This window comes from Pseudochaenichthys georgianus, unplaced genomic scaffold, assembly GCF_902827115.2.
Source record: "Pseudochaenichthys georgianus unplaced genomic scaffold, fPseGeo1.2 scaffold_814_arrow_ctg1, whole genome shotgun sequence".
Lineage (NCBI taxonomy): Eukaryota > Metazoa > Chordata > Actinopteri > Perciformes > Channichthyidae > Pseudochaenichthys > Pseudochaenichthys georgianus.
The window spans coordinates 161-12,989 of record NW_027263362.1 but is presented as its reverse complement, the minus strand read 5'-3'; the positions used below and the strand labels follow the sequence as shown (position 1 = coordinate 12,989).

The following is a 12,829-nucleotide window of genomic DNA, read 5'->3' as shown; positions in this document are numbered from 1 at the left end:
ATTTTGGCAGCACTGTTGAGCATTTTGAAAATGTATTTTCATGCCTTTGTGCAAGGCTTAGTCTTTCCATCTTTATAGCCACTGGTGTAAAGAAACTAAATTCATAAACTCAAGTACTACTTGGGTACAATGTTGAGATACTTGTACTTTATTTAAGTATTTCAATGTTTCTTTTGCTACTTTGTACTTCTAATCCACTACAGTTCAGAAATAATGGTGTACTTTTCCTCCACTACATGTATTTAATCCCTTTAGTTACTTCACAGATCTGGATGAATGATGTGAAATATAATCAACTCTTAAATCAGACTGTAGTTCCACCTGGAGTAAATCCACCAGCTACCCTGCAGTCTACAAAGTCATTCAGACTAGCTGCACATTTACCAGCTTTGAGAACACTTTCATGATCAATCATTATAAAACATATCATATATATTATTCTGAAATGGACCAATCTGCACAATGACTACTTTTACTGTCGCTACTTTTACTTGAGGAACATTTTGAATGCAGTACTTTTACTGTAACAGAGTATTCCTACACTCTGGTGCTTCTAGTACAAGACCTGAGCACTTCTACTTTTACTGTCGCTACTTTAACTATATTTTGATGATAATACTTTTGTACTTTTATTTGAGGAACATTTTGATTGCAGGATTGTTCCTACATTCTGGTACTTCTACTTTAACTCAAGTACAAGACCTGGGTACTTCTACTTTTACTCAAGTACAAGATATATACTTATACCACCTCCGTTTATAGCCTATGAAAAAAACTAATAGAAAACGAAGGCTAAAGCTAACGTTAGCAGATAGTGATGCTAGTTTGCTAGTTAAGTTTGCTCAACGATAATATTGCGACTTTTCAGTGCTTTTCAGTGCACATCACGCTCTGCCGCTCCGACAGGAAGCTCTGCTCTGAACACCTGAACGGCCCGTTCACAGACTTCTGGCGTCTTTTTTGTCAACAAGCCGAGGCGCAGCGGCAGTTGCACTCCCACTTGCAGCCATGCTTCTCGTTTTCTCACATGCTCTGGCAGCTAGCGCGTGGCCGCGTGCACGAGAGAGGGGAGGGACTTAGAACGTGCTTGAGAGGAGCGGGACTGCAGGCACGGCTGCAGTGCAGGGAGTGGAAGCAGAGCGCTGAACACACACGGCTCTTATTAAAGGGCGGTTTTTCACGGGAGTACTTTTCCCCGTCATTCTTAAAGTACCGATACTAATGAAACGGAGGAATCGTACCGTTTTTAACGGCAGGGTATCGCGGTACCTTTCAAGTATCGGTACACCGTGCAACACTACTCCATACACACTTGTACCTTTTCCATTTTCTCCTAACAGAGAGGTTAGGCAGTTCTCCCACTCTTCTTTCACACAGACACACAACCAGGAAACCAACACACACACACACACACACTCACACACGCAGACAATATAACAAATAGGATGCACAATAAAATCAATTAAAGCATTTCAGTTTTATTTTTCTCCCACAGTGGCACACACACACACACACACAGATTGAAAACAATACCAGCGTTGTGCCGCTAACATAACTCCATACACACTTGTACCTTTTCCATTTTCTCCTAACAGAGAGGTTAGGCAGTTCTCCCACTCTTCTTTCACACAGACACACAACCAGGAAACAACACACAGTCACACGTGCACACACACACACACGCACACACACACACGCACACACACACACACACACACACACTCACTCACACACACACACACGCAGACAATATAACAAATAGGATGCACAATAAAATCGATTAAAGCATTTCAGCTTTATTTTTCTCCCACAGTGGCAATTGGTTTTGGCAGCAAGACGTATTGAAGACAATAAAGCACAAAGAGCCCACAAAGGGAACATCGAGCGGGGAGGGGGGGGGGCTTAATGTTTCAGGCCCCTGGACGACCTTCTTATGGCTGAATACAACGTGGATAAAGAAATGTCTGTATATCTGCCCCATTCAAACAACCTACCCGACACTAGAGGTCATTATAATCAAATACAAATGTGAATTCATGATACGTATTGGAAGACAGCCCCACCATGTCCTTTTCAAATTCAAACTGAAATTGAATTAAGTTTTTCTTACTGGTGAGACATGATGTGTAATTTATCTAAATAAATAATTGATGGTTTCAATGGTTTTACGATAAGAAGTCAAGGGAGAAATTAATGTTAGTACATGTGTTTTATTGTTCATCTAAGAAATATCAACTGACATAAATTAAGGTTTAGCCTGGATAATATATGTGCTTTCTACATTTATTTTAAAAGTCATCTGTTTTGCATCTGTTAAAGGAACTAATAAACAAAGATTCTGGCAAAAGTATTTAGCTCAGACTAAGAATCAAAATAATTTTTCACAGCTCAGTCGACGCTTTAATATTTGCTCTTCATCAACTGCACTGAAAAATACATGGGCAATAACTTACTTACTGACTTGTTTACATTTCTTACTGCCTTGACCGTATTGTTCTTGCATTTTATGGTAATGTTGTGTTGTTTTGTAAGCGTACTGTTCAATGTATCATAGGTCCAAATTATAGTCACTTTATATATCTTATATTAAAAGTGTTAGCTTGTATTTGATACTTATTCTGTCTGTTATGGGTGACTGCACCATCGGGAATGCTTGGAATTTCGCTGTACTCTTGTGTCGTGACAATAAAAGGAATCTAATCTTTAAGTAGTCCGTGTCAAACAGCCTATCCTCAGAGTGCAGTTCTGTCTCTGAACTTCCTGTCCCCGCAGGTGCGTCCTCGGTGCTCCAGAGTCCGGACGGGAACTGGATCGCTCTGCACAGCTCCCAGCTGTCCCGGCCCAGCCTGCTGACCAAGAGGAAGAGCCTGGTGTTCAGCGCGCTGGAGAAGGAGTCCGGCGTGGTGTCGGCGTACGACGGGATGGGGTCCGACTCTGAGCCGGACGACGAGGGCGGCTGGGGGGCGGCACTGAGACAGTTCAGGCGCAAAATGTCCGACGAGACGTACTACACGGACTCTCAGCACGACCCCGAGTGGACGTACACGCAGCACCTGCCCGTCACCTCCCCCTCCTCCGGCCAGTACACCAACACAGAGACGCTCAACTCGGACTCCGAGGCCTCGTCCGTGCTGTCGGCCTGTCCCCGAAAACCCCCCCACAACCTGCTGAGGAAGAAAGGACCCCCCCCCCGACACACACCTGCACCCCCCCCACCAGCCGCTGTACCACCAGAACCTCTCCCCGTACCCAGAGCCCTCAGAGGCCCTGGACGTCAACTTCAACCCCAAGGTTAAACTCAGCTTTAATATGTGGTGGGAATGTATGTATCACATGTGGATCCAGAACCAAACCATTCAGCTGTCTTTGTCGTACTTTATTTCTTGCAAGAAAGTTCAGTCAGTCACAACACAGAGAGAGGAGGGAGGGGTGAAGCTTGGTGAGGAGCATTCTGGGAGTTAGGGAGGCCGTATCAGGAAGCACCTGAGTGGAAGGTCATACTGTTGGTGCACAAAGAGAGTCACTAACAAATCTTCTTAATAAGGAATTTTCCAAGCTTAGCTAAGAAGTGTGAGAAATAGTAAATATAGATAAACATTAGAAAATAAGAATCCATCCATCCATCCATCTTCTCCCGCTTATCCGTGGTCGGGTCTCGGGGGTAGCAGTTCCAGGAGAGAGCCCCAAACGTTCTTTTCCCTGGCGACATCAACCAGCTCTGATTGGGGGGTCCCAAGGCGCTCCCAGGCCAGAAGAGATATAATCCCTCCACCTGGTCCTAGGTCTACCCCTCGGTCTCTTCCCAGCTGGACGTGCCTGGAACACCTCCCTAGGGAGGCGCCCAGGTGGCATCCTAACTAGGTGCCCGAACCACCTCAACTGGCTTCTTTCAACGCGAAGGAGGAGCGGCTCAACTCCGAGTCCCTCCCTGATGACCGAACTTCTCACCTTATCCCTAAGGGAGACGCCAGCCACCCTGCGGAGAAAACCCATCTCGACCGCTTGTATCCGCGATCTCGTTCTTTCGGTCATGACCCATCCTTCATGACCACAGGTGAGGGTAGGAAGGAAAATGGCCCGGTAGACGGAGAGCTTTGCCTTCTGGCTCAGCTCACTTTTCGTCACAACGGTGCGGTAAAGCGACTGCAGTACCGCTCCCGCTGCTCCGATTCTCCGGCCCATCTCACGCTCTCGAGTGAGGGAAAATAAGAATCACACAATGATATTATTAAAGTCTTTCCACTAGTCAAAATCACTAAAACTCTCATCCGGTGCATGTTTGTATACAAAGTACAGGAAATACAATCATTCAACTGGCATCGAAAAAGGAAATACTAAAGTTGAAGTGTGACGTGTGTTCCCAGGTGACGGGGGACAGCAGCGAGGCGGAGGAGAAGAAGATCGACCCTGCCAGGAGGTCACGGAGACGCAGGAAGAGCAAGAGAGAGTCTTCATCAGAGCAGAGAGCTGCAGGGAGCCACGCTCAGTCCATCTACCCTCTAGCTCAGGTACGTCACGCCTGCACTCACTCTCCGTCCATCAGGTACATCACGCTCTCAGTCCATCAGGTACATCACACCTGCACTCACTCTCGGTCCATCAGGTACATCACGCCTGCACTCACTCTCGGTCCATCAGGTACATCACACCTGCACTCACTCTCGGTCCATCAGGTACGTCACGCCTGCACTCACTCTCCGTCCATCAGGTACATCACGCTCTCAGTCCATCAGGTACATCACACCTGCACTCACTCTCAGTCCATCAGGTACATCACACCTGCACTCACTCTCGGTCCATCAGGTACATCACGCCTGCACTCACTCTCGGTCCATCAGGTACATCACACCTGCACTCACTCTCGGTCCATCAGGTACATCACGCCTGCACTCACTCTCGGTCCATCAGGTACATCACACCTGCACTCACTCTCGGTCCATCAGGTACATCACACCTGCACTCACTCTCGGTCCATCAGGTACATCACGCCTGCACTCACTCTCGGTCCATCAGGTACATCACGCCTGCACTCACTCTCGGTCCATCAGGTACATCACGCCTGCACTCACTCTCGGTCCATCAGGTACATCACACCTGCACTCACTCTCGGTCCATCAGGTACATCACACCTGCACTCACTCTCGGTCCATCAGGTACATCACGCCTGCACTCACTCTCGGTCCATCAGGTACATCACACCTGCACTCACTCTCGGTCCATCAGGTACATCACGCCTGCACTCACTCTCGGTCCATCAGGTACATCACACCTGCACTCACTCTCGGTCCATCAGGTACATCACGCCTGCACTCACTCTCGGTCCATCAGGTACATCACACCTGCACTCACTCTCGGTCCATCAGGTACATCACGCCTGCACTCACTCTCGGTCCATCAGGTACATCACACCTGCACTCACTCTCGGTCCATCAGGTACATCACACCTGCACTCACTCTCAGTCCATCAGGTACATCACGCCTGCACTCACTCTCGGTCCATCAGGTACATCACACCTGCACTCACTCTCGGTCCATCAGGTACATCACACCTGCTCTCGGTCCATCAGGTACATCACACCTGCACTCGCTCTCGGTCCATCAGGTACATCACACCTGCACTCGCTCTCGGTCCATCAGGTACATCACACCTGCACTCACTCTCAGTCCATCAGGTACATCACACCTGCACTCACTCTCAGTCCATCAGGTACATCACACCTGCACTCCCTCTCGGTCCATCAGGTACATCACACCTGCACTCGCTCTCGGTCCATCAGGTACATCACACCTGCACTCGCTCTCAGTCCATCAGGTACATCACGCCTGCACTCGCTCTCAGTCCATCAGGTACATCACACCTGCACTCACTCTCAGTCCATCAGGTACATCACGCCTGCACTCACTCTCAGTCCATCAGGTACATCACACCTGCACTCACTCTCAGTCCATCAGGTACATCACGCCTGCACTCACTCTCGGTCCATCAGGTACATCACGCCTGCACTCACTCTCAGGCTTTCCTGACAGATTCCTAAGACAAAACAGTAAAGACAAAAACATGCTCTCATCTATACTGAACGTTTGGGCTATCACATATATATATACGTATATAGTTAACTAATTTCTGCATTTTACTTGCACCATTCTCGTGCACTATCCTATCTCTATTTATTCTTGCACTTTAATGTTTTAAGTATATTGTTGGTTGCACTGAAGAAGCCTGGAACTTCAGATTTCCATTGTAACCATTGTGCTTATGACAATAAAGCCTTTCAATCTGATCACTTCCCACTATGCCATTGAGAAATGAAGTGTGAAATAGTGTTTCCCCATTGAGAGGCTGTTTGATAATGCAGTCTGATTAGATTAGATTACTTTATTGTCATTACAAAATGCAAGCACAGTGCAATGAAATGAAGGAGGGTCTAACCAGAGTGCAGTCAGTTATATACACAATGTATCGGTAGTATGTTCACAATAAATGATACGAAAATAAAGGTGAATAGATGGGAAATGTATAAATAAGAATACACACAGATAATAATAAATACAGTGAATACAGTACTGTATAATTGCGCTTCAGCACACGACAACAACTAGGCAGTATGGGACAGCGTGGGGTTCACTGTCAGCAGTCTGAAGGGAAGAAGAAGCTGTGCGTAGTCCTGTTTGTAGAAGTAATTGAGTCTTTGTTAAATAATGAGCATGATGTATTACTTTTTGATGATGTATGTATGTCTCTTTGTCCCCCCCCCTGAAGGAGAGCAGTGGCTTCCTCCTCAACGCTCTCCTGAAGCGGGGCCTCAGTGAGGAGCAGGCAGTTCCCGACCCTGTGCCATCAGCTGCACCGGACGCCTTCAAATCAGACGCCATGACCCCTGAGCCAGAGGACTTGGACACTGTGGCTCCAAATTCAGCGGCCCCCAGCCCTCCACAGCCCCAATCTGTGGCCCCGGGACCCCCGCCTGCAGACTCTCTGGAGGAGGAGCTGAGGGCCAGACTCAGCCAGCTGGTCAGCAGAGCGAACAGCAAAGACTGCAGCTCGTCGGAGGAAGAGGAGGAGAGGACGAAAGACACCGAGAGACAGAGAGGAAGTGACAGACTGAGTGAAGAAAGAGAGGAAGAAAGTGAGACGGTGGAACAAGGGAACGGGCCGGAGGAGAGACTAATAAAGAGTCCTTCAGAGAGGGAGGAGACGAGGTTAGAGATGGGGGTCGAGTGTTTGGAAGAGAAGGTAGAAGAGTGGGAGCCAAAGAGAGGAGACAAGAGACAGAGTCAGAGACAACACAAGAGAGACGCTGAGAAGGAGGCGAGGAGGAGTGGATCCAGCGCCAGTTCACCTGCTGTTACTCCATCCTTCCAGGAGGGGGCGCTGTCAGACAACCAGGTGAGGAGATCAGGGGAGAAACACTCGTCTTCTGCTTCTGTCTGTCTAACTTTCTCTAAAAGGTGTGTGTGTGTGTGTGTGTGTGTGTGTGTGTGTGTGTGTGTGTGTGTGTGTGTGTGTGTGTGTGTGTGTGTGTGTGTGTGTGTGTGTGTGTGTGTGTGTGTGTGTGTGGTGTGTGTGTGTGTGTGTGTGTGTGTGTGTGTGTGTGTGTGTGTGTGTGTGTGTGTGTGTGTGTGTGTGTGTGTGTGTGTGTGTGTGTGTGTGTGTGTGTGTGTGTGTGTGTGTGTGTGTGTGTGGGTGGATGGATGGATGGATGGGTGTGTGTCAGGAGGAACATCATGACTTGGAGCAACAGCAGAGGCTTCAGTTGCTCTCCTCTCTCTTGCAGCAGGTGAGATATCGGCGTGAAAGCAACAGAATTCTGTCATGTCTCGTGCAAACCCACACACACACACACACACACACACACACTTAAACTGGGTTAAATGTCATGTTTCTGGTGGTGTTTTTGTATCATGAAGCTTTAGAGGCTGCAGCTGTTGTGAAATTGAAACACGCAGTAAAGCAGCCCGGTGTTTCTTTCTAAGCGGCTGCTGGAAGAGGGTTTCAGGAGTTATGCTGGAAGATATCTTTCGCAGAAAGTCTGTAAAGGATATTTTTAATAAAAGGCTCAAAAGGTTAGAGTGGTTTGAAGACACAAGCGCTGTTCTGTTTGGTTTTGACTGGAAGAAACTGCCGCATGCTTTCTTTATGTACACGTGTTCATCACAGCAGAAGCAAACAAGTCGTGTTCAGTTGAAGTGGGTCCAGGAAAGGACAAGGCAAGCTGGAGCAACTAAAACAATTACAAATACAAAATGAAAACAATTCAGCAACTCCCAAAATCAACAACTTCAAATGTCCAACATCTGAATGTAGCTGTCAGAGACATTTGAAAGTTGAAAATCAAATAACGTACTGAATGCTGATATAAAAAAGAAACGTTGTGGAAAGTATCCACGTTTCATAATCTGCTTGTAAAATCAACGATCCATTAGTAAGTTAGTATATTCCCATGAATGTATTGAACAGTCATACCCACACAAAGGCAGGTCGATGGACTTATAAAACACACACACACACACACACACACACTTTGACAGGACCTTCTGTCACATCAGAGGAGGCGGTCGATGTTGCTCGTTATAATGGCCTCTGTGAGTAATGCTGCTTGATGACACATGTCCCGGTGAGATCTGTTCCTGCTCGATTTGAGGGGAATAAAGAAATGACTGATGACTTTGATATTTGTGACTCATCGGCATACACAGATAAAGGCTTTCAAATGGAATATCAGACAGAGATAAACACTGGAATCACAGGCTAATGTGTTGCTTCAAAATAAAAATGGCTTATTTTTGTATGCACTCGGGAAGGCGGGTGAGCTCTGTGCCGTCCCTCAAGAGACGATGGATCTGAAATAAAAAACGACTAGGTAGACCAGGTGTGTCAAACTCATTTCATCGCGGGCCACATCAGCATTATGGTTGCACTCAAAGGGCCGGTTGTAACTTTAAGACTATATAAAATACATATACAAATATTTAATATAAAATAATGTATTATATGACATTATTGCATTGGATTATTTTCTGATAGGGTAATAACTTCATAATTAACTACGTCTGAAAGCAGAAGTCTAGGGCAAATCATTGCAAGTCTCTTCAGTGAGAATGTCAAAAAATGAATTTAAAAGAAAAGCCAAATTCTGAAAAGATAAATAAGTGAGATTTTGGGGGGAAACGTGACATTTTGAAAAAAAAGTCAAATTTGGAAAAAAAAGTAAAATGTTCTAATTCTGAGATAAAAAGAATATTTTGAAAAACAAGACAAATTCTGAGAAAAATGTCAAATTTCAGATGCATTGTGGGACATGTAGTTTATGGGCACCATGCTCCTGTAAAGTGGCATGTAACCTTATAATAAACTGATTATATTCTTTGCAAGCTCGGATTTGGCCCCCGGGCCTTGAGTTCGACAGAAATAGATCCTCAAACTTGCCCACTAATACGAGAGCAATGAGATGTAACGACTCAAGAAAGGCAAAAGGACCAGAAAAACACATTTTGAGTCCTAACCCATTCTTATAAAAGTGATCCCTAAACTAGCTTCTACTATTCAATACTATAACTCAATTACATCTAGAAAGCCCATTAGCACATATCTCTCAGGGGGCTTTATAACGCGTACATTATACTGCGCTTATATTCCAGTGACGCTTACCTTCTTCACCAACTTGTATGTCAGCTAAATTATGTTTTAAATACACATTATGTTTATCTTTAATGGTGGAGCATGTTTGATCTTCATGTTCACGGGCCTCTTACCACATGTCAATCTTTCCTCCATCGATCAGCCCGTGTCGATATCTCTGCTTCAGTCTTAAGATCAGTAATGTTATAAGATGTTGCCTCTCATCTCGTTACATCAACACGCGGATCAATACTCGCTGATCAAAGCTTCAGCCGGTGATCCATTCATTATTGAATATGATCCGTCTCTCTTCACTCTCCTCTCAGTCATCTATTCAGAAACGGCACGGCAGCTTTCTGCACTATTTATATCATTAGTCGTCAGAGATTCGGAGGAACGAGCTGCTCCAGTAAACAAGCAGTCAACAAAAATGGATAAACAAGTTTTTGTTTTTCTACTTCATTTCCAAGTGACTCGTGATATTCAACAAAACCCCATTAGGATGTTTACATTTTAGTTTTTCCCTTAATGCAGGATGTGAGCTTTACTGTATCTAACATCTGGGAGGTGATTCGATGCCTGATTCCTCGACTGCAAACTAAACGCCATAATAGCTACGACACACACGAGACCTTCTATTCACGGCGACGTCTTTTAAAGCATCAAAGCCTCCAGATGCAAAAGATCCCTCCTTCGGCTTTGTCTTAAAAGCTTTCTCACTTTCTGTCCTCCTCCATCGCGGCTGCATTTCTCCCGTGCAGTTCTTTGTTCTGCACCCGCGTACCTCACGACAGCTGATTAAAGACCAGCAGCACAATGGTTCCACGATTCAAGGCTTTATTGTAATGTGCACATTAGTGTACAGTAGATGTGGCAATGAACAACGTAGGTCACAGGCTCCTCCACTGTGCAGCAAATAGAATGTGTTGAGAGGTGCAAGTGAATACAAATACAACTGACAAGAAGAGTCTATAACTCGAGATAGTGTTAAGTCAGCTATTTTTTAATTTAGTTTTAGTCTTAGTCCTGTGTTACATTTTCTTTTTAGTTTTAGTCATATTTAGTCACCTTCATTCTGTTTTTATTTAGTCAAGTTTTAGTCGACTAAACGTCTGAGCATTTTAGTCTTATTTTAGTCAAAGAAAAGTAATTATTTTAGTCTACTTTTTGTCAATGAAAACTGTTGAGTCTTTTTTAGTCATCAGATTATATAGAACAGGGGTGTCAAACTCAAGGCCCGGGGGCCAAATCCGGCCCGCGACTTCATTTCATGCGGCCCCTCAAGAGATTGCAAAGAATATAATATGTTTATTATACGGTTACATGCCGATTTACAGAAGCACGTTGCCCATAAACTACATATCCCACAATGCATCTCAAATTTGACTTTTTTTCTCAGAATTTGACTTTTTTTCTTCAAAATATTAATTTTTTCTTAGAATTTGCCTTTTTCTCAGAATTAGATTTTTTTTTAAATCATTTTGTAACATTCTCACTGAAGAGACTTGCAATGATTTGCCCTAGACTTCTGCTTTTAGACGTAGTTAATTATGAAGTTATTACCCTATCCGATAATAATCCAATGCAGAGGCAATGATGTAATATATAATACATTATTTTATATTAAATATTTATATATGTATTTTGATATAGTCTTAAAGTTACAACCAGCCCTTTGAGTGCAACCATAATGCTGATGTGGCCCGCGAAGAAATTGAGTTTGACAACCCTGATATAGAACATTTCAGTCAAACTAGTCAAAACGAATAATTTGTCATTTTAGTATATATAAATAAATAAGATTATATCTTGTCCTTATTTGATGAAAAACACAGGTTGAATGATTAAGAAGCTTTGCAGAGAGTATCAGGTTTGTGGTGTTTTTACCAGCTGTGTTTTGGCCACATTGCTTCCCTTCTGATAAAACAATGCATTCGCTTTTTTTCTCCGCCTCATTGTAGCGAAAATGGGCCCAAATATCACATTGTTTCTTTCTCCCAAGCAGTGGTGGCTTTAGACTTTTTCGTTGTCAGTCATCGTAAAATTTCCGTCATAATCCATTATTATCCGTCGAGTGCACAATGTATCACTCACTCGCGCTGACGGGGGGGTATTCGGTTAACGCGAGTGCGACCACTGCTCCCAAGCCCTGCTCAATATATTTGAGTGGGGGACATGATAAGGTTATTTGAAGGACATCATATAGGGCTGTCGCAAACTTTAACACCTTTTTCTGATATGTGAAAAACCATGTAAAATCAACATGTCCTTTATTTGCTCCCCTTCTATCATCAAATGTGTTTCCCTAATTGTATTTTGTAAAATCCCCTGGCTTCCTAAAAGATGTTTTTCACTATCTATGCCGTGGCCTACTTTTCTCCACACATGCATCGATTCATTTTGCTCTCAACGTCTCTTAAAAGGTTTCTCAGAGTATCACTGCATCTGGTGTGTGTGTGTGTGTGTGTGTGTGTGTGTGTGTGTGTGTGTGTGTGTGTGTGTGTGTGTGTGTGTGTGTGTGTGTGTGTGTGTGTGTGTGTGTGTGTGTGTGTGTGTGTGTGTGTGTGTGTGTGTGTGTGTGTGTGTGTGTGTGTGTGTGTGTGTGTGTGTGTGTGTGTGTGTGTGTGTGTGTGTGTGTGTGTGTGTGTGTGTGTGTGTGTGTGTGTGTGAAGCAGAAGTACTCGGCGGCCTCTCTCTGCAGCATCACCACGGAGGTGCTGAAGGTGTTGAACGCCACAGAGGAGCTGATCGGAGAGGCAGGAGGAGAGAGCTTCAGCCAATCGGAGCCCCTCAGCGCCCCCCCCCGTGTCCAACAGCTCCGACACCCGCCAGCTGGACCAGAGGCTCACCAAGATGGAGGAGAACGTAAGCACCTTACCGCCAAATGATAAAAGTAATGTGATCTGAAACTAAGGCCCCAAACACTCCCAGCAGAATGAGGCTATCTTCTTAATCTCACAGCGAGCACAGCGGTTCCCAACCGTTTTCAAAAGTTCTGATTGGTCGATTCAGAACATGTGACACGTTGTTAATCCAGTAGAACAGACCGTTGTCAAGGACTGTAATGACCGTTGCTAAGGAGGATCAAGAAAGAGAAAGGAGAGGAGGTTCAAATAAAAATAATCTTAATAATGAACTGTTTCCACACAAATCATAATGTTTTGCAAATTATTTGGCGGCCCACTTGCAAAGCTTTCGCGGGCCACTAGG

General features: G+C 44.8%; 1 protein-coding gene across 1 annotated transcript in view; it reads left to right on the top strand.

Annotated features, from left to right (window-relative positions):
• The window catches only part of LOC117444459 (rab effector MyRIP-like), a gene marked incomplete at its 3' end in the record, with an annotated part of 50,717 nt that extends 38,233 nt beyond the window's left edge, over positions 1 to 12,484 (top strand). The window contains 7 exon segments of the mRNA XM_071202740.1: positions 2,773 to 3,185; positions 3,187 to 3,291; positions 4,365 to 4,508; positions 6,761 to 7,387; positions 7,716 to 7,778; positions 12,292 to 12,417; positions 12,419 to 12,484. Coding sequence (XP_071058841.1) covers positions 2,773 to 3,185; positions 3,187 to 3,291; positions 4,365 to 4,508; positions 6,761 to 7,387; positions 7,716 to 7,778; positions 12,292 to 12,417; positions 12,419 to 12,484 — 1,544 coding nt within the window.
• Positions 12,485 to 12,829: the final 345 nt, after the last annotated feature.